This window comes from Nomascus leucogenys, chromosome 1a (assembly GCF_006542625.1).
Source record: "Nomascus leucogenys isolate Asia chromosome 1a, Asia_NLE_v1, whole genome shotgun sequence".
In the NCBI taxonomy this organism is placed as follows: Eukaryota; Metazoa; Chordata; class Mammalia; order Primates; family Hylobatidae; genus Nomascus; species Nomascus leucogenys.
This window is the reverse complement of record NC_044381.1, coordinates 103,284,884-103,307,708: the sequence shown is the minus strand read 5'-3', so window position 1 is coordinate 103,307,708 and position 22,825 is coordinate 103,284,884. Positions and strand designations below refer to the sequence as shown.

Genomic DNA, 22,825 nt, shown 5'->3' with positions numbered 1-22,825 from the left:
AGCAAACTGTACTTCAAATATTTAATTATTTCTTAACAGAGAGGCAACACTGTGTTATCCGGTGAACCTTAGAAATACTAATTACTGGAATTTTGTTTAAATAATCTACCATTACCATTTGGGTGGAGGTTGGATAGAACATGGCAATGTTCTGATCCCCACGTGCAGAGTCTTGATCTTCAAAGCGCAGCAGTCCCTGCATTCTGACCGGGTTGTGTGGGCAGGCTTTGGGTTACAGACCATAGGGCACAGACCCATTAGAGCATCAATGACAGCGTCTGACCAAAAATGCAATAAGACGTAGCAAATGTGACTAGCAAACCAACTATATTGTTTGGAAAATGAGAAATAAATGTAAGTGAGAGAAAAGCCCTGCCCTACTTGTTAAGCTGCAGTGTAATACAGAGGCTTGCACTGCAAAGCTTGACAAACTGTAGAGGTTTAACGCACCTGCCAACAAAGAGAGAAAATATTAGCTACAAATGCCACAAGAGTGACAAATGCAAATAAATACCCTATAAAAATTGTTTGACCATAAATGGTAGGTACTGCCAGCCAAAAAAAAAAAAAAAATCTTTGTTTTGTTATTAATTGGCTTACAGTACCTATTGGAGATAAGTTTATTCAGTGATGTACGCACCTCATCTGATGGTTTAATGTTGTCGTGCCGCTTTTCAAGGTCTGCATACTTTTTCCAGTAACCATAGCAATACGGATAGTGTATGAAAAATCTGTCAAATGCCTTCCTGGCAGCCATCAAGTGATTCTGATAAAAATAAAACAGTATTTAAATATTGTGGAAATTTCTGTCAAAACAATATTTATTATTCCTTTCAAATGTTATTATCTAAAAAAGTAATAATAAATGGCAGGCTTAAAAGCTCCACATGCAGGCTGCTCTGCTGATGGAGCAGCCCTTCTTTTATTCCTTTACTTTCTTAATAAACTTGCTTTCACCTAAAAAAAAAAAAAAAAAAAAAAAAAAACCTACACAGGCAGCAGCCCCCTTTTTCTTCCAAATGCAATTGAAACAGAAGGAACTCATTTTGCCAACTTTTTATTTCAGCAATTTTACACACACACTTACACCTCAATTATTACAAAACATTAAGCGTTGACACTACTGACTCTCTACAACACACAAAAGCTGTAAGCTATTTTCAAAGCTCAAAATGTATCTACCTAATGTTGTTCAACTTCATTTGAAAATTATGAGTCGATTTTAATCATAAACAATAAGGTCTACTGTTTCATTATAAATTAATGACTTAATTAATTTGTCCCTTCTGATACCATTTTAATAGTTACTAACCTCCTGTTCTACATATTGAAGCAAATATACCCAGCCTGTAAAATCCTGAGGATTATTTTCTACAGTTTTCCAAAATTTTTCATATTCTGGAGGGAAATTTGCTTCTGCTTCTGTCAGCGTCACTGGAAGGTCCACAGCACTTGCCATTTCACTTTCTTCTGTAGCTGCATTCGCATTGGGAGAGTCATCAGGTGACTGTTCCATTTCTGTGACGTTCATAATCTCAGTACTGAAATCAGTAGGATGTTCTACCACTACCTCGGAACTGTTGCCTGTGCTGCCATTACTAGAATTTCTGTATTCATCCATGTGAGAATTTTGCATATTGTCTTCAGTTAATGATCTGTGGAAACACACAAAAAAAGAGAAATATCTTCCAAATGCCAATAAAATTATTTGGCCTCAACAATACCTTTTAAAAAGCCCTAATTTAGCTATTAAAGAAATATTAATGTGATTCTTAATCCCCTACAAGTCAGAATCAGAAGGTTCATTAGTTTTTATATTACAAATAAAATAATAAATTCTCCACAAAACTGCCATTTTGTTGTTGGTATCTGAATGAAAACCAAATAACTATGGATTTGTTACCTCATTCATAAAACAAATAAGTACACTGCCTGCTACCCAGTGAAGAAATACTATTTAAAATTCAATGTTTCTTATTTAGGTAAGAATCTGATTCGGTGCCTGAATGGGACCTTGCTATCAATCACTGGAAAACGGCATATCTTTAATAACTGTTCTGGAGGCTAAAAGTAAAACTGACAAAAATTCCGGTCATGGGTATAAACACTTCAAAAGGAAGCTCATCACTTGGCTCAGGATAAAGTTTTAGAAAAGAAAAAATCATATTGCTTAAATATATCTATATACTTATGAATTATAAATCCTGACAGCTAGGTTTCAACTTTATTATAGAAGATATAAATTATGGTTTTAAAAAATTAAACAGTAATTTTTAAAGTGAATAAATGTTACTTAAAACACATTTAAGGGCCGGGCGCGGTGGCTCAAGCCTGTAATCCCAGCACTTTGGGAGGCCGAGGCGGGCGGATCACGAGGTCAGGAGATCGAGACCATCCTGGCTAACACGGTGAAACCCCGTCTCTACTAAAAATACAAAAAATTAGCCGGGCGTGGTGGCGGGCGCCTGTAGTCCCAGCTACTCGGGAGGCTGAGGCAGGAGAATGGCGTGAACCCGAGAGGCGGAGCTTGCAGTGAGCCGAGATCGTGCCACTGTACTCCAGCCTGGGGGACAGAGCAAGAGTCCGTCTCAAAAAAAAAAAAAAAAAAAAAAAAAAAACCACACACATTTAAGGGGCCAGGCATGGTGGCACACAGCTGTAGTCCCAGCTACTCAGGAGATGCTGGGGCAGGAGGATCACCTGACCCCAGAAGTTCAAGGCTGCTGTAAGCATTGACCCTGCTACGATACTCCAGCCTGCGCAACAGAGCACGACCCTACCTCTAAAAAACATATTTGAGAAAGGCTTACAGTCTGGATAATAACTGCATAATATATTTAAAATTATGTCATCTAATCTTTAAGGCTATAAGGTAATAAGCAATTATCCCTTTAAAGTAGTACCGCATTATATTTTCATAATTACCTTCATCTCTTCTACTAACAGCTTAAATGGAAACCAAATCATTAAATTATAGGGCATGTCTCATTTTTTTTAAATGAGGAATTATTCTCAAAATTAAGCAGACCATAAAACTGATTTACTCTTAAAATATACTTAGAATATACTACTACTTAATATATTAATAGAAGTCAATTAAAAAGATGACTAAAACTTTAAAGACAATAATAGGAAGATATGCAAATGACCAATAAACATAAAAAAGACCTGTATCTTTACTAATAAAGACATAAATCAAAATAATAAGTGTACCAAATAGCAACTGTACATATTTTATACTATGGAAATACTCAGAAAAAACATGTATTTGTTTAAGGGCATTCATTACCAGCACTGTTGTACAGCAAAAATGGAGGGTGTATTAAGAAAAAGACTGCTTTGGCCGGGTGTGGTGGTTCACGCCTGTAATCCCAGCACTTTGGGAGGCTGAGGCAGGCGGATCACCTGAGGTCCGGAGTTCGAGACCAGCCTCACCAACAAGGAGAAACGCCGTCTCTACTAAAAATACCAAATTAGCTGGGCGTCGTGGCGCATGCCTGTAATCCCAGCTACTCAGGCGGCTGAGGCAGGAGACTCTCTTGAACCTGGGAGGAGGAGGGTACGGTGAGCCGACAGCACGCCATTGCACTCCAGCCTGGGCAACAAGAGCGAAACTCCGTCTCAAAAAAAAAAAAAAAAAAAGAACGCCGGGCGCGGTGGCTCAAGCCTGTAATCCCAGCACTTTGGGAGGCCGAGGCGGGCGGATCATGAGGTCAGGAGATCGAGGCCATCCTGGCTAACACGGTGAAACCCTGTCTCTACTAAAAATACAAAAAAAATTAGCCGGGTGTGGTTGCGGGCGCCTGTAGTCCCAGCTGCTCGGGAGGCTGAAACAGGAGAATGGCGTGAACCCGGGAGGCAGAGCTTGCAGTGGGCCGAGATCATGCCACTGCACTCCAGCCTGGGGGACAGAGCAAGACTCTGTCTCAAAAAAAAAAAAAAAAAGAAAAGAAAAGAAAAAAAGAAAAAGACTGCTTTAATAAATGGTATACTCAGCCAGGCACGGCGGCTCATGCTCGTAATCCCAGCACTTTGGGAGGCCGAAGAGGGCAGACCACCTGAGGTCAGGAGTTCGAGACCAGCCTGTCCCACATGGTGAAACCCCCATCTCTACTAAAAATACAAAAAATTAGCAGGGTGTGGTGGCATGCATCTGTAGTTCCAGCTACTCGGGAGGCTGGGGCAGGAGTATCGCTTGAACCCAGGAGGTGGAGGTTGCAGTGAGCCAAGATTGTGCCACTGCACTCCAGCCTGGGCGATACAGTGAGATTCCGTGTCAAAAAAAAAAATAAATCATATACTCATATAATGGAATACTAAGAATTAAAAAGGAAATATGTATATCTGTATTGATACAGAAAAATATCCATTATAGATTTTTAAAATACATATATATGCATACACAGATGCACTCACAGATTTGTAAGGATTTACACCAAATAAAATAAAATACAATAAAACTGACAGGTGGTGTTAACACTTGTTCTCCGTACAAAAGAGAGATGTCTGCTTTATTCTTTTTGCTTATCTGCAATTACTTAACTGAATGGGGGGAGAAGTTTTTTGTTATGTTTTTTAAAAGCCAGCTACAGGTTGACTGGATACACTTTTTTTTTTTTTTTTTTACAATTTTATGACTACCATACTTTAAAAATCTGAGTTTCACTACCATCTATGCAGAAATTTGCAAGTCTGGCTGCAAACAAGTCAACTAGTAAGCTGTTTAAAACTAATATAGATTCCGGCCGGGCGCGGTGGCTCAAGCCTGTAATCCCAGCACTTTGGGAGGCCGAGGCGGGCGGATCACGAGGTCAGGAGATCGAGACCATCCTGGCTAACAGGGTGAAACCCCGTCTCTACTAAAAATACAAAAAATTAGCCGGGCGTGGTGGCGGGCGCCTGTAGTCCCAGCTACTCGGGAGGCTGAGGCAGGAGAATGGCGTGAACCCCGGGAGGCGGAGCTTGCAGTGAGCCGAGATCTCGCCACTGCACTCCAGCCTGGGGGACAGAGCAAGACTCCGTCTCAAAAAAAAAAAAATAAAATAAAATAAAACTAATATAGATTCCTTACCGACTACAATGATTCTGAGGTCTAGGGAAGGGCCAAGGAAGCTATACTTCTACCAAGTTCTCTAAATAATTCAGGAAAACAGAAACTTGTTTTTGGGTAAACTCTGGAGAGTATAACTTTTGGATTGAAGAATAATATTAAATTTGGAAAGAGCTGATGACTTTTTTTTTTTTTTTTTTTTGAGACAGAGTCTTGATCTGTCAACCCAGGCTGGAGTGCAGTGGCGCGATCTCGGCTCACTGCAGCCCCCGCCTCTGGAGTTCAAGAGATTCTCCTGCCTCAGCCTCCTGAGTAGCTGGGACTACAGGTGTGCACCACCATGCCCAGCAAATCTTTGTATTTTTAGGAGAGACGAGGTTTCACCATGTTGGCCAGAATGGTCTTGATCTCCTGACCTCATAATCCGCCTGCCTTGGCCTCCCAAAGCGCTGGGATTATAGGCGTAAGCCACCGTGCACAGCCGATGCTGACAATTTCTCTCTGGAAAAGTTGCACTAGTCATCTGGCAGACACTTTTAGTTGCCTACCCAATATCCCTTCTATTAGTAATTTCCTTATTAATAAAATACTGATTTCATTCAAAGAGCAATATAATCTCATGTAAGTGACCACAAAACTGAAAAGAACATCAGCTGCAGAGCTCTGAGAAAGCTTCTGCTTTTTTGATAAAAAGGGACAATAACAACTAGTGTGGTTATTCCTTCTACCAATTTATTCTTACCTTGGATTTGACCATATCTGAAACGATTCATGTCCATGAAGTAGTCTACAAGGGATTGGCCAAGAAAATTAAGAAATACCAGCCTTGACATCGTCAAGCTCTAACAAAATGCCACCTTCCTATTGTGTGAGGAAATAAATTCCTATTTGTTTAAACTACTAGCAATATACAAGTTTTCTATTACTTTGAGACAAAATGAATTCCTACCCGATTAAGCCATCAACAGTGCATGAGACTGTCCATTGCTTTATATCCCCGTCAACAATAGGTATCATTTACTCATCTAATTTTTTTTAACAAAGTAGCACCTCATTTTGATTTTCATTTCCTTAACTATGAGTAAATAAAATTTTTATTTCTTTTTTTAATAAATGCCTTTTCACATCTTTTGCCCATATTTTCTGTTCATTACTAATTTTTTTCTTATTGGTTTGTATATACTCTTCGTAAACTAAGAAAGATCTCTGCAAAATTGTAAAATATTATTATGAGTTTGTCATATTAGTTTTGCATTTGGGGGCGTGTGTCTATGTGTAACCCTTTAAAATTGTCACACAGATATCAAACCCAGATTCTAAAACATTTCCATCATTTCAAAATGTAGCATGGCCAGGCAAGGTGGCTCACACCTATAATCCCAACACTTTGGGAAGCCAAGGTGGGTGGATCACTTGAAGCCAGATGTTCCAGATCAGCCTGGGGAACAAAGTGAGATTCCATCACTACAAAAAAATTGAAAAATTAGCTGGGCGCAGTGGTGTGTGCCTATAGTCCTAGCTACTGAGGAGGCTGGGGTGGGAGAATCACTTGATCATCCAGTAGTTCAAGGCTGCAGTGAGCTACGATCACACCACTGCACTCCAGCCTGGGAGACAGAGCAAGATTCTATTAAAAACAAGGAAAAAAGAAAAAGAAAGAACAAAATAGTATGAAACTATTTTTTTCCTAAGAAAGAATAAATTTTAAATGTTAAAAGACCTTCTGAGTCTGAATGCCATTGACCGAATTAGCTATAACCAGGTAAATCTAGGGAATATACAAAAATTTGAAAGGAAAAAATGGGACATGTGGGGATGGGGGAAGGGGACAAAAAATTTTCAATGCCTGATGGATGTCCAGCACTATATTACATTCCTCGTAGTGACATATAAGTGTAAGACAAGGTCCTTACTCACTAACGTCTATTAACCAGGTAGAGAAAGAGCTAACACACCACACACACACACACACATACACACAATTGGAGATAAGCTCTCAAATGAAACAAAGTGAAAGATTATTGAAAAAATCATTTGAAAACAATAGCAATCTATAGATGAAAACCTTCATGAAATATAATTAACTTTGAAAAATTATGGAATAATAGAAAACGAATGGTAAACTATTCTAGAATGTGGAACAACCCATTAAACAACTCTCCTTGACAGTGGACAAGAAGGTGGAAATCATGACTGAAAAGATAAGAGAGAGACAGAATGACCAGAATGAAGAGGTTGGTACTGAGAAGTAGAAGGGTAAAAGCAGAGTAAGTAGCATGGAGCCATTTTATGGACACAAGAATTTGAGAAGAAATTACACAAAAAGCAAATCTAGCCAATGCATAATAAAAGAGAATCAAAAGTAGTAGACTACCAGAAAAAATAAGTTCCCTTCTAGTTCAGTGAATGATTAATGTCATCAACTTTTCCAAGTTTAATCACTTCAGGCCCTAGGAAAAGGCAAAGTAACTTGTAAATTTATTTTGCTCTTTTTCCCCCTTCCTTTAAAGAAAAAGATACGTTTGAAGATTATTTTTCCAAATGCAAATTAGTCACCAGTTTGTGGTTTTGTATTTCAGAGCTCAGTTTAAAAACAAAATACAAAAAAGACTGTAGGCTGATACATTCTGAGTCATTAACTAGCTACGCTATTCTAATTTCATACTTAAGTGAGACATAAGGGTTTCTTCTGGAATCAGCAAATTTACCACACCCTTGCATCTTCAGAGCCTGTCAATTACTCCACACCCTGCAATCACAGTGTTGTAAAAAGATTTAAGAACATCAACTTTATGCTTATAGAGATCATTTTGATGATTACTTCATAAATCACAGAGCCAAAAGAATAAAGTTATTTTTTAATGAGTTACTCCAACATATTATTTATATGTCAATTATTACCAGTTTATTCTTAACAACAACCAATAATTTTCAACTAGCAACATAAAATGGGAAAGGGTACAGAAGAGCTATCAAAAGAAAGAAATAAAACGGGCCAGGCATAGTGGCTCCTGTCTGTAACCTCAGCACTTTGGGAGGCCAAGCAGGCCGATCACCCATGAGTTCCAGACCAGCCCAGGCAACATAGCAAAAACCATTCTCTACAAAAAAATACAAAAATTAGCCGGAAGCTAAAGTGGGAGGATTGCTTGAGCCTGGGGAGTCAAGGCTGCAGTGAGTCGTGATCGTGCCACAGCACTCCAGCCTGGGCGACAGAGCCAGACCCTGCCTCAAAAAAAAGAAAGAAAGAAAGAAAGTGTGATACTGACATAAAAACAGCCAAATAGACCAATGAAATAAAGAACCCAGAAATAAACTCCCTTCTCAAATGGCCCTCAACAAAGTGCTAAGACTGCTCATTGAGGAAGGGATCGTCTCTTCAAATGGTGCTTGGAAAACTGGATATCCACGTGCAAAAGAATGAAGTTGGACCCTGGACTTATACTACATGTAAAAATTAACTTAAAATGAAGTAAAGACCTAAATGTAAAATCTAAAACTATAAAACTCCTAGAAGAAAACGTAGGGGAAAGCTTAATGATACTGGACTTGGCAGTGAACTCTTAGATAATGCCAAAAGCACAGGCAAACAAAAGCAAAAACAGACAAATAGGAGTACATCAAATTTAGAAGCTTTTGTGCATGAAAGGACACAATCAGCGGAGTGAAAAGGCAACCTACAGAATGGGAGAAAATATTTGCATATCATATCTCCAATAAGGGGCTAAGTAATCATCATCCCGTCACCGTATCAGTAATTTTCAAACTGTAGATTGCTTCAGACCAGTTTCTTGAACCTTTCTTCAAACGGAAAATAGAATAGAAAAAAATTTTAGCACAGTGCTTTGCATAGTAAAAGTATATGGTTTTATGATACTTTAATGTAATAATACACATACATGTAAAATTCAGCTATTGTATATCGAGTTGCCTGGCATACAAAGACACTCACTATTTCTGAAGAATGAATGAAAGCATGCCATCTGCACTGCTATAACTTCAATTACTAGCTATTAATGATAATAAGAGATGCTATTTATTGAGCAAAATATTTTGTTAAATGCTACTTTCCCTTTTAAGCATGACAAAACCAAAATTCATTAAGGTTAAATAACTTGTCAAAATGTACATGAATAGTAAGAAACAGAGCCAAGATTCAACCTCATCCTAACACCAACTCTTGCCTCTTCTCCACTAACTTGTACAGTTTGCTTTTTAATATTTTTTCAACAATTGCTCAGAGAGTAGTTGTTTTCATAATTAATCCAAAATTGTCCTAAGAAATGCCATCATCACAGTGGGCAAAGTTTAACATCACTTCCTGAAAAGTGTTATCGTACCCCCCAAATAAATTAGGTTGCCCTCAATCATGCCCCGACAGCATTCTTTTTCTCCATAGCACATTACACATTTGTGATACTTGTTCAATGTGTATCTTCTCTACCAGATTACACATTTCTTGAGAGTAAGGACCAGATCTACCAATACACAGGGATACAGTACACCTGAAGGCCTAGTATACATTCAATTCATTGAACAATAAAAAAGTAACATTAGTCTTCAGTCACCCATACTAAAACCCAGTATATTGCTTTCATAACCAAATGGGAAGTGATAAGTGCTTGCCCTTTAGAGGCCAGAAGAACAGACTTCTGAGGCCGGGTGCAGGCTTGTAATCCCAGCACTTTGGGAGGCTGAGGTGGGCAGATCACGAGGTCAGGAGATTGAGACCATCCTGTCTAACAAGGCGAAACCCCGTCTCTACTAAAAATACAAAAAAAAAAAATTAGCTGGGCGTGGTGGCGGGCGCCTGTAGTCCCAGCTTCTCGGGAGGCTGAGGTAGGAGAATGGCGTGAACTCACGAGGCGGAGGTTGCAGCGAGCCAAGATAGCACCACTGCACTCCGGCCTAGGCGACAGAGCGAGGCTCCGTCTCGAAAACAAAAAACAAAAAACCAAAAAAAAAAAAAAAAAACAGTCTTCTGGCTACTCACTAGGGAACTCTGAGCCAATTAACCTCTCTAAGCCTCATTCACAAAATAATCAAACATACCTTGGTATAAAAATGAATGATCCCGTACCCCACAATGTATACAATTAAGATCTGTCAATCAAAAATAATAATACACTCTGGGCCACCCGTGCAGTGGCTCAAACCTGTAATCCCAGCACTTTGGGAAGTTGAGGTGAGAGGACTGCTTGAGTCCAGGAGTTCGAGACCAGCCTGGGCAACATAGGAAAACGCTGTCTCTACAGAAAAATTTAAAAACTAGCTGGGTGTGGTGGCAGGCGCCTGTAGTCCCAGCAACTTGGGAAGCTGAGGCAGGAGGATCACCTGAGCCCCAGGAGGTGGAGGTTGCAGTGGGCTGACCATGTCAGTGCACTTCAACCTGGGTGACAGAGCGAAATAATACACCTTAAAAAATTAACTATCCCCTTGTTTCCATTCACGCTACTAGTGTTATAATTTAAGCATTTATTTTCTCCCCTCTGGATCAATGTTTTCAAATGCAGATTGCTTCAAACCAGATTCTCTTTTTTTTTTTTTTTTTTTTTGAGACGGAGTCTCGCTCTGTCGCCCAGGCTGGAGTGCAGTGGCGCGATCTCGGCTCACTGCAAGCTCCGCCTCCCGGGTTCATGCCATTCTCCTGCCTCAGCCTCCCGAGTAGCTGGGACTACAGGTGCCCGCCACCACGCCCGGCTAATTTTTTGTATTTTTAGTAGAGACGAGGTTTCACCGTGTTAGCCAGGATGGTCTTGATCTCCTGACCTCGTGATCCGCCCGCCTCGGCCTCCCAAAGTGCTGGGATTACAGGTTTGAGCCACCGCACCCGGCCTACCAGATTCTCATTTTTTAAATGTAGAAAAATAGATACACCAGAGTGCATGCACACATTAAGGGCATATTGTTGAAGCACACACAATTCAACTGTTTATTGAGTTAGTGATGTCCATGTACATCTTACTGTGAGCTGCAGTAAAAAAAAAAAAAAAAAAAAAAGGCCGGGCGCCGTGGCTCACGCTTGTAATCCCAGCACTTTGGGAGGCCGAGGCGCACAGATCACGAGGTCAGGAGATCGAGACCACGGTGAAACCCCATCTCTACTAAAAATACAAAAAATTAGCCGGACGTGGTGGCGGGCGCCTGTAGTCCCAGCTACTTGGAGAGGCTGAGGCAGGAGAATGGCGTGAATCCGGGAGGCGGAGCTTGCAGTGAGCCGAGATTGCGCCACTGCACTCCAGCCTGGGCAACACAGCAAGACTCCGTCTCAAAAAAAAAAAAAAAAAAAAAACTGAGAAACATTGCTGCACTACTGCAAACTAATATTACTCGAATATTAAATTCCCTGATCACAGCTCAACAAGAGTAAAAGGAAAAAAAAAATTAAATTTAGTGAGAATGAGGCCTTGTCAGTTTTGTTCACCACTGTCCCCCTAGAACCTGAAATAATACTTGCTGTGTAACAGCACAACAAATATCTCTGAATGATATATCCAGTCCCAACTTAACTTTCCAAAAGTATTAATCTTACAATACTCCTCCTCATTGCCATTTCCACAGTCCCTTAGATTCTTCCTTTCTGAGCCTTGACAAAAGCTGTTCCCCCAGACTAATAAAAGTCCTCCCTTTTTCAACTCACCAAACCAGTGGATTCCTTTCCACTACATTACACTTTATTATAAAATCATATGATAGGCACAAAAGACACAAGTATAAAATGAAACATAACATAAAGTGAACATGCAATATATAAAAAATACATTTATCATACCTTTCACTTTTAGTATAATTATGACGTACATTAAATATTTCAGTGACAATTATGCCATCTTAAAATTTAAAAGGTCTTTTGGAGGATGACTTCAATTACTAACACTTAAAAATGGGACATTTAGGTCGGGCACGGTGGCTCACGCCTGTAATCTCAGCACTTTGGGAGGCCAAGGCAGGCGGATCACCTGAAGTCAGGAGTTCTAGACTAGCCTGGCTAACATGGTGAAACCCCGTTTCGACTAAAAATACAAAAAATTAGGCGTGGTGGCACGCATCTGTAATCCCAGCTACTCAGGAGGCTGAGGCAGGAGAATCACTTGAACCTGGGAGGCGGAGGGTGCGGTGAGCCGATCGCGCCATTGCACTCCAGCTTGGGCAACAAGAGTGAAATGCCATCTTTTGACCTAATATCTTTTTTTTTTTTCTCTGTATGCCTCTTATTCCTGTAGAGGTACTTAAAAATTATACCATTGACTATTCTTTTAATTAACACAGCAATTTATAAAAATCTGAAGTCATCACTAAAGACTGAAAGGAGTTTTGGGTAGAGCAAAACAAGTAGCTTTGCAATACACAAATCTCATCCACAAGGCAATCTGGAGATTTGGGATGTAAGAAGAAAAGAGACTATCATAACCGCTGGTTTTGGCAGTTGTTTTTAGGGGCTAAGTAGTCACACGCTGACTTTTCAAGGTCTCTACATATTAAACACTGTGTTCTAGAAACTAGATTTTGTCTATGTATTTACATAAACGTCTACATCAATCTTCTGCTTTTTGGAAAACGTACCATTTGGCTGGAACTATACTACTTTCTTCCTCCTTTGGCTATTTTTAATTTTTTTTAAAGTCCTATCTTCCACGTAGATTTGTTAAAACATACCACAGAAAACAGCACATACAATTTTTATCATTTGACTTTTAAACATCTTCTTTCTTCTTCAATTATAAGATAAGCAACGAAAAATATTCTGAGACGTTACACAAATGGTGTCTCACACCACCTATGAGCCATCTATGCTCAACCCCTACTTCAAAGTTCACAATCTAAGTACTAGTCCTCTTTCACAGAACTCCTTTCCATCACTTTATCCCTACCAGAGAGTGAACAGTGGAAAGTTCCAACTTTTGCAACTCTAGAATGAGGTCATAAACCTAGAGGGAGGAGGAAAACCTGACAGTAGACGCTTGTTCTTTTCACTCCATTCAAGCTCCCATAGAGCCTAAAACACTTAAGTTCCAACATGAGCTTCATACTTCCCTGTCCGAAACTTGCCTTCTCAAGCCTCACGCTTTCCAGCTGTAGCAAAGTTTACTTCTGAACAGATTAAATCAGTTGCTAAATAATCTGAAGTCCTCAAACAGAAGGCCACATGAATATCAAACGAAAAAAATAACATTTGAATCAGAATAAATTTACATGGTATTACGTCATCATCACTAATACACTGAGCAGTATTATTTACTAACTTCAAGCATTAATTAACTTAAAGATGTGATTTTGGAGAAAAACACCAGTGGTGGTCTCTGATTTCCAAAGTTAAACATTCTTAAGCACAGTCCCTTAGAAAATCCTACCAGGATCAGTGATGTCTGTTTTTTCTGTTTTAAAGTATCCTGCCAAAAGCTGTGGGTGCTGTGACTTAGGGTCGCAAAAGTGTTGCTTCTGTAGTCAGAAGGCAGAACGTGCCCTACAAGGCGCTCACATGCCTTAGTAACAGAACGTATATGATCTTCCCAGTCCTGTCGCGGCTGCAAATGTGCTCCTTCCACTTCCAGCCATCCCAGCTGTGTTCCAGCTCCGGGAGAAGCAAGGGCTTTAGAATTACCCCCAAATATCTTCCTAAATCCAGGCGAAGGAGGCCCACACTTCTCCACCCTACCTAACGCACCCCTCAAGTGAAACGTTTGCTCTAAGAAAAAAATACCTTGCACCGCTCCACCCAACAGGTGGGAAGGAGAAAGGAATGGACAGCTGGCCGCCGAATCCGAGCCAGGCCTCAAACAGGGCGGGAGAGGGAGGCCGCGGCCACAGCGCGGCCTGAAACCCGCCAGGCCCCTTTCAGTACGAAGTACCACCCTCTGCCCCCAGCTAATTTCAAGGAGCCCGCCCCAGCAGACCTTATGATGGATGCCACTCGATGCCATGAGCCGAAGCCTGTGACGACCTAGCCGAAGATGGCACTTCACCGCCTCCGTCCCCACAGCCACCACAGCAGCCGCCACCCGCGCCACGGCCGCCTGGTCCAGGGCACGATGCGCATGCGTCAGTGTCCCTGGAGGCGAAAAAGTCACGTGGGTTCGCAGCGCGCAAGCCTGGCCCTCCCAGGGATCCTCGCTGCCCGTGCGGCCCCAGCCCCGCCCCCGCATCCCCGCCCCGCCCCGCCTGCCTGCTTTTCCCTCCATAGGGACTTCCCAAAGGAAAGGAGGGTGTTTAGGGCCTTTCACACGCCTGATCTTAAACACAGCGCCCTGACCCGTCCCTTCCCAAAACGGTAAAATGTCATTTCTGGGGGCAAATCTAAGGTGTTCCCAACAATTGTTCAAGCTTTCACACTAAAACATTTAGCTAAAAACGGGCAGAAATTCAGCCTTAAACCCACAAATCTCACGATGGTATGGACCCCGGGCCCACTCAGGTTTCCTGAAAACTAAACAATTGTGGACTTAGGGGTTTGGAGAACGGGCTATTGTTAAAGAAAAAAGTATTTAGTGACACTTGTTAAAGCACAAAAAGGAGGGCTTTATTCAGGACCATCGCAATAGGTATAGGGACCACTGACTGCAATGGAGACTTGCACTGGGGGAAGAGATCTTGGGCTCAGCTCCTCATACAGCATGGGAACGTGGAGATTTATAGCCAAGGAGCAGTGGTAACTGAATGGATAATTACTAAGAGGAAACATCAGGGTAAGGGGGATTTTGGCTAAACCCACCTAATAGGATTTTTCTGAAGACAGGCCGAGATAATGAGGCATCACCTGGGGGATGGTGGAGACTGAAGAACCTGATCAGATATTGAGGATGATCAGCTATCAAGGATAGGGGTTTATTGCTAATCTGACTTAGCAAAGTTCTTTGCCTAAACTGGATTTTACAAAGAAAATGTACAGGAGAGCCTAGCCGAAGATTCAGAAACCTGACTAAAGTTGGCCAAGCAAAAAAAAAAATATTTGTATCTAAAGGGATATGTTGTCCTCTGGACACATTGAGAGGGGCTGTGCGTTAACAATCTTAGCCGTCCTCTTCAGTTGTGCCGCCATCTCCACTTTAATAAAAAAAAATTTATTTCAAATCTGGCCTCTCTCCCTTTAAGATTCTGTTACATTTGTGCCCCCGCATTCACCCATCACTTACCATGTAATCTCTTGTTCCAGGTGCATTAGTATTACTACTGGGCTCCAAGTTCCTCATCTGAAATCTGTCTCCTCTGGAAATAATTATTTACAAGACGATGTTTCTTGTCACAACCCGGGTTAATCATAAATCGTCTCACCAGCACCTTTCCTTCCAAATACCAAATTCAGTCTTTTTTCCTACCTTTTACTTGCATCACACTGCGCCTAGTAGTAGCTTTCCCTTTCCATTTGCCTCTTCTACTTTCCAAGCTAACTTTTCTGGATTCTCTGACAGTGTAGCCATGTTTTTTGTTTGTTTGTTCGTTTTACAGGTTTAAACAGCAGCTTTTAAATGTTTACTATGGGAAGAATAGTCAAGGGAGTGGTGCATTGGGAAGACAGAGTTTGCTGCTGGCACTGTTACGCAGTGACTGTTTGGCATGACCTTCACTCCTTTTCTGGTTCTTTGGTCTTTGTAAGGTGGCCTCAGTTTATCAGTAAATAAGATTATCTCTGAGATGTCATTCACTCAAATAGCCATTTTGTAAAAATCTACTTGCATCTTCAACTTTATTCACTGTGGATTCATTGTTTTCCTTTATCTAGTTTTTTACATTTTACCTTTCAAGCCGGTGCTATTGCTCTCACTCCCCTGCTTAAAAACCTCCACTGGTTTCCTCCTCCACTTTTTTTTTTTTTTAAGAAATTCTAAACTTTTAGAATGGAAAATAGTGTTTTCATAATCATGCCAGCCTTCTCGCTGTTTCTGCCTCCGCGTAGCTCCACAGAACCTACTGTTCCCACAGCCCTTTTATGTGTTGAAACCTTTAAGTGGGCTCTTCTCTTTGCCTGAAATGTGATCCCCGCTGACAGAAACATACATTATCTTAAAAACTGATTTAGCCAGCAGGGCGTGGTAGCTCATGCCTGTAATCCCAGCACTTTGGGAGGCCGAGGCGGGGAGATCTCGAAGTCAGGAGTTCGAGACCAGCATGACCAACATGGTGAAACCCCATCTCTACTAAAAATACAAAAATTAGCTGGGTGTGGTGGCGCACGCCTATATTCCCAGCTACTCAGGAGGCTGAGGCAGGAGAATCAATTGAACCCGGGAGGCAGAGGTTGCAGTGAGCCAAGATGGTGCCACTGCACTCCAGCCTGGGAGACAGAGTGAGACTCCATGTCAAAACAAAAACAAAAAACAAACAAAAAAAATTGATTTAGCCTTAGTTGACTTTTTAAAAATTGTGTATCACAATTATAAACTTTGGGAAGAAAAAAGATATTATACCAAATACTGTAGTTTAGAGGGTAGTGAGTTCTAAACAACAATATTTAAAGTCATGTGATCTCAGAAACAGAACAAAGAAGTCAGACAAATGGGAAATGATATTATTATTAATGTATTTCTTCCATTTGCCCCTCCAGATCAACTGTCTGTCCTTATCCACCCTGCTCCATTCTTTGGAGATTGACCCTTATAGACCATATCAATAGGTTCTCTTGCTTCGTGGTTTCTGGTTGAGTATGGCCAAGAGAAGGTCCTGGCAGAATGGAATTGAGGAGTGAGGTCAGGGTATTTATTCCTCCAGCTCCCTCCATGTGGGTGATCTCAGCTCTGATGAAGGTAACCCTCTCAATATAACTTCATTCTAGGTTCCAGGTTTCCCTAAGCCATGCCTTTATAAATACTCCCTTATTAACCACTTCCCAAATTATGCTGATTTTTATTTGCTGTCTATTTTCTTCTGGGTCCTGATTGATATAAGAGCAAAATGTATCTTGTGATACCCAGCGTTAATCACAATTTCTGAGCTGTTCAGTATGATTCCTGTTTATTCTCTTCAAAACGTTAACATGCCATGAAAAAGTGTGTAAAATACCTTGTGGACCATTTAATTTACAGAATATATTGCTCTAGGGAATGAACTTTGTTTACATTATAAACTATCCATCACTAAATAAATTGTGGTGACTCTTCTGTTGGAAACATTCAGACTCCTATATTTAGTGTTTCTCCTTACTTGTAAAGCAAGTAAACTTAAAACTGTAGCTCCAGGAGATTTAAATCCAAACACAACATGAAGCTAGTTTCCTCTTTACTACTTGATCTTTCTTTTTTTTTTTTTTTTTTTTTTTTTCAGACGGAGTCTTGCTCTGTCCCCCAGGCTGGAGTACAGTGGCGCGATCTCGGCTCACTGCAAGCTCCGCCTCCCGGGTTCACGCCATTCTCCTGCCTCAGCCTCCCGAGTAGCTGGGACTACAGGCGCCCGCCACCACGCCCGGCTAATTTTTTGTATTTTTAGTAGAGACGGGGTTTCACCGTGTTAGCCAGGATGGTCTTGATCTCCTGACCTCGTGATCCGCCCGCCTCGGCCTCCCAAAGTGCTGGGATTACAGGCTTGAGCCATCTCGCCCCGCGATCTTTCAAATTTAGTTCAAATGGTATTAATATCTCCTCAATTCATTCTTCCTGAGAGTTATCAATGTTACTCCTGTTTCTGGATAACCGTAAAGAAGAGCGTCATAGTAATACCATTCTGCACATTCCTCTTATTCCCTCAGAGACTTATGGCTACTTATTAGGGTAACTTCACACCAGGAAACAGAAAACATGCTGGCTTCTTGGAATTTATTAAACATTGGACCTGAATTAATACCAATTCCTGGGGCATAGAATGCCACTGTGGTTCATCAGACAGAGTGGGGCTTATGTAATATGGCAGATATTGTAGGTCAGCTTAGTCATATCCATGCCCACTATCTTCTCTATTATTTTCCTGTACTGCTGAGACTGGGAAACGAAATACTCAAATTCCTAGCCTCCTTTGAACCTAAGGGTGGCCAATGAGATGTAGGTAGAAGTACATAGGAAGGGCGTTCTTTCCTAAATAAAAAAGCAAAGCCTCACTACAGAAACACCTGTGCTTGTTATCCCTTTTACTTTTTTTTTCTGTCTGAAGCACAATTATGATATTTGGCGAGGAAGTTGCCGTCTTATAATCAGCTCTGATATCATCAAGCCATTGGCATAATGCTTAGCCACTGCTTTTACACTTCTTGTGGTATGAGACAAATAACATACCAATTGATTTAAGCTACTGTTAGTTCGGTTTGCTATTCAGTCAAAAGCATTCCAACTGATACAACAGCATTAGAAGCTATAATAAAACTTAGGAAAACTTTCTTATCAAATATCTCTTATGAAAATCTGAAACAAAGGGCAACACAATTCCTTGAGGGAATCATAGAGACTAGTGCCTCAAAGTCTTGATGAAGTGTTCATCAGTGGATAAATGAATAAAGAAAATGCAGTATATAGACACTGGGAAATACTCGTCTTAAAAAAGGAAATCCCGTCATTTGCAACAACATGAATAAACCTGGAGGACATTATGTTCAGTGAAATCAGCCAGGCACAGAAAGACAAATAATACATGATCTCACTTATATGTGGAATCCAAGAAAGTTGAACTCCAAGAAGTAGAAAATAGGATGGTGGTTTGCAGGAGCTGGCAGGCTTGGGGTGGGGAAATGGAAAAGAGGATGGGTAAAGGGTCCAAAGTTTCATTTAGAAGGGAAGAATTATGGCCGGGCAAGGTGGATCATGCCTGTAATCTCAGCAGTTTTGGTAGGCTGAGATGGGAGGATCCCTTGAGCCCAAGAGTTCAAGTCCAACCTGAGCAACATAGCAAGTTCCCATCTCTAAGACTATTTTTAAAAATAAAAAAGAAGAAGGCCAGGCGTGGTAGCTCACGCCTCTAATCTCAGCAATTTGGGAGGCTGAGTTGGGCAGATCACCTGAGGTCAGGAGTTTGAGACCAGCCTGGCCAACATGGTGAAACCCCATCTCCACTAAAAATACGAAAAATTAGCCAGGTGTGGTGGCACGTGCTTGTAGTCCCAGCTACTTGGGAGGCTGAGGCAAGAGAATCGCTTGAACCCGGAGGCAGAGGTTGCAGTGAGCCAAGATTGCGCCACTGCACTCCAGCCTGGGTGACAGAGTGAGACTCCATCTGAAAAAATAATTTAAAAACAAACTAAAGAAAAGAGGAATAAGTTCTGAAAACCTACTGTATAACAAGATGACTATAGTTTATAATAATATATATTTGAAAATTGCTATGAGAGTGGATTTTAATGTGATCACCACAAAAAACAGTTAGGTCTGTAAGGTGATGGATATGTTAATTAACTTAATGATCCACAATGTATAAAAACATTAAGTTGTACTTCATAAATATACACAATAAAATAATTCCTTTTTGCTCATGCCAGTTGGGTCTTCCTTCTGTTGGGAATGTTACCTTTATATAGCATTTGAGGTTTACAAATGCTTTTTTTTTCTTTTTTGAGACGGAGTCTTGCTTGTCACCCAGGCTGCAGTTCAGTGGCGCGGTCTTGGCTCATTGCAACCTCCACCTCCTGGGTTCAAGAGATTCTCCTGCCTCAGTCTCCCAAGTAGCTGGGATTACAGGTTTCCGCCACCATGCCTGGCTAATTTTTGTATTTTTAGTAGAGACGTGGTTTCACCATGTTGTCCAGGCTGGTCTCGAACTCCTGACCTCAGGTGATCCGCCTGCCTTGGCCTCCCAAAGCGCTGGGATTACAGGCGTGAGCCACTGTGCCCCGCCCTACAAATGCTTTCTTATACATAATCCCTTTTAAATTTTGGACTTCACAATAATCCCAGGATGTATGTAAGTTTTAGCAGGTAATTATAAAACTAGGTTCCCAAATTCATGCTTTCTGAATCAAAGTCTTATGCTCTTTATCTGAATAATACTTGCCTCCCTCGGTCATCTCCCTTTGAGTCACATCACTGTGTACCTCCCTTAGCACTTTTGTGATGTTCACTGCTCTCTTCATTGCTATATATTTTTTCCTCTCCAAATTACTTTTCAGATCCTCTTCAGATTCTCTTCACTTATTGGAATTTAAATTTTACTATAAGCAATATGTCTTGTTCATTTCTGAAAAAATAGAAATTACAGAAGGGTACATTGAAAAAAATTAAAATAACTTCACTGCTCACAGATTACCACCATTAAGATGTTGGTATATATATATACTACTACTTCTGTTTTCTATGTGCGCATACACTGATGGAGATACTGTACTTATTTTGTAGTCACATTTTTCCTTTAACATGTATTTGGCATCATTTTTAATGACTATATGATATGCATTCCATTGGGTAAATACATCATTTAACAGTTTTTGTTGTTGCATTGCTGGGTGATGTTAGACTTTTATAATTATCATTGCTAGTAAACAACATTCCTTTATTCCAAGTAAATGTGTTTGTTTATTCGGGACTTCAGCTTTTCTTTAGTTATTTCGATCAGTGATCAGTCTCTGTTTCTTTGTTGACTTCTGGGTTGATAACGGTTCTTGATAAGAGTGCTAGACTTCTGAGTGCTCAATTATCAAGAAGTTAATAAAATACAGAAACTCTTTAGGCTTGAGACTCTTTTGTTACATTAATGGCTATTTTCTTTATAATAAAAGGTAGCTCACATATTATGTAAAATAAAGCTGCCACATTATTAATGATTATATTTACTGTACTTTTTTTCTCCCTAGACTGATCAGAATATTGTGCTTTTTTTAATGCAAAATTCAAACTAAGGAATTACGCTTATATATGAAGTAATGGTCTTCTTTATCCTTTAAAATGTAAAATCTACCTTCAATATATCTAACAATCTATTGATGCAAATTTAGCTAGCACAAGTGCAATGATACAAAGGCAGAAGTCACAATTAATAAAACTTAAAATCTGTAACTTGTATCAATGATGCATATCAAGTAGGGTTGAAGCAAAATGTAATAATGATTTCAGAGTTTACAATTGAGATCAAACGAGTCTGACACAGGCCTGTTTTTCTATGACCTGAGCTAAGAATATTTTTTTACATTTTTTAGGTGTAAAAAATAGGCCGGGCACATTGGCTCAGGCCTGTAATCCCAGCACTTTGGGAGGCTGAGGCGGGCAGATCACCTGAGGTCAGGAGTTTGAGACCAGCCTGGACAACATGGCGAAACCTTGTCTCTACTAAAAGTACAAAAATTAGCTGGGCATGATGACGGGCGCCTGTAATCCCAGCTACTCAGGAGGCTGAGGCAGAATTGCCTGAACCTGGGAGGGGGAGGTTAAAGTGAGCCGAGATCGTGCTATTGCAGTCCAGCCTGGATGTCAAGAGCAAGACTCCATCTCAAAATAGATAAATAAATAAAATAAGGGCTTACAAATCCGAAAATATTTACTCTATGGCCCTATACATAAAGTACACCAAACTAGAGGACTGTAATAAAATACACTTAGAAGAAAATATAAGGTATTTTAAAAGTATATAATTGTATAGAAGTTTATATAAAAAGTAGCCAATTCTTTACTCTTATTTTAGCTTAGCTTGAAATAGAAGCAACCCCCTCACCCTTTTTTTTTTTTTTTTTGAGAAGGAGTCTCGCTGTCACCCAGGCTAGAGTGTGGTGGCGCAATCTCGGCTTACTGCAGGCTCCGCCTCCCGGGATTCACGCCATTCTCCTGCCTCAGCCTCCCAAGCAGCTGGGACTACAGGCGCCCGCCACCACGCCCGGCTAATTTTTTGTAATTTTAGTAGACACGGGGTTTCACCGTGTTAGCCAGGATGGTCTTGACCTCCTGACCTCATGATCCGGCCGCCTCGGCCTCCCAAAGTGCTGGGATTACAGGCGTGAGCCACTGCGCCTGGCCCACCCTTTTTTTTTTCTGAGAAGCTAAGGATAAATTTTTTTTTTTTTTTTTTTTTTTTTTTAGAGATGGAGTTTTGCTCTTGTCTCCCAGGCTGGAGTGCAATGGTGCAGTCTCAGCTCACCACAACCTCCGCCTCCCGGTTTCAAGCGATTCTCCTGCCTCAGCCTCCGAGTAGCTGGGCTACCCGCCTTGGCCTCCCAAAGTGCTGGGATTACATGCGCGAGCCACCACGCCTGGCTTTTTTTTTTTTGAGTCAGAGTCTCACTCTGTCGCCCAGGTTGGAGTGCAATGGTGCGATCTCTGGCTCAATGCAACCTCCGCCTCCTGGGTTCAAGCAATTCTCCTGCCTCAGCCTCCCAAGTAGCTGGGATTATAGGCGCCCACCACCATGCCTGGCTATTTTTGTGTTTTTAGCAGAGCAGGGTTTCACCATATTGGCCAGGCTGGTCTCAAACTCCTGACTTCGTGATCTGCCCACCTCGGCCTCCCAAAGTGCTGGGATTACAGGCTTGAGCCACCGCGCCTGGCCAGGATAAATTTTTTAAAATCACAATTTTAAAAACAGCCAAATACATTAGAAAACTGGTCAGTGACTCAGAAGTAAAATAGAATGAACATAGAATCATAGAATTTTAGAACAGGATAGGACCTTTAAAATCATCTAGTCTAGCTCTTACATTTTAGACATGAGGAAACTGAGGCCCAGACCTGGTCAGTGACTTGTCCGAGGTCAGACAGCTAACTTCCTGCAAAGTTAGAATGATAACCCAGGTCTATTTGTAGGTCAATAGTGATAGGTCAATATCATAATAAGTAGATCAAGTGAAAGTGATAGGTCCATACTACTATATATATATATATATTTTTTTTTTTTTCCATTTTAACATGTATGGAAGTTGGAAAAATAGAACACCTCTCACACATC

At 40.8% G+C, this 22,825-nt stretch overlaps 1 protein-coding gene and 1 non-coding gene across 6 annotated transcripts in view; both read right to left on the bottom strand.

Annotated features, from left to right (window-relative positions):
* The window catches only part of PRPF39 (pre-mRNA processing factor 39), a 34,901-nt gene extending 20,806 nt beyond the window's left edge, over window positions 1–14,095 (bottom strand). For 3 of the 5 annotated variants that reach the window (XM_030813854.1, XM_030813857.1, XM_030813852.1), the window contains exons 1-3: window positions 13,945–14,095; window positions 1,313–1,655; window positions 641–766 (exon numbers count right to left, since the gene is read on the bottom strand). In XM_030813854.1, coding sequence (XP_030669714.1) covers window positions 641–766; window positions 1,313–1,636 — 450 coding nt within the window. In that variant the 5' untranslated portion in view covers window positions 1,637–1,655; window positions 13,945–14,095. Of the gene's footprint in view, window positions 1–115; window positions 451–640; window positions 767–1,312; window positions 1,656–13,944 lie in introns of all 5 variants that reach the window. The other 2 variants (XM_030813869.1, XM_030813866.1) reach the window with 2 other exon arrangements.
* LOC115836052 lies at window positions 9,283–9,348 on the bottom strand. Its single transcript, XR_004031054.1, has one exon. It is a non-coding gene; the product is annotated as a small nucleolar RNA SNORD58 (small nucleolar RNA).
* Window positions 14,096–22,825: the final 8,730 nt, after the last annotated feature.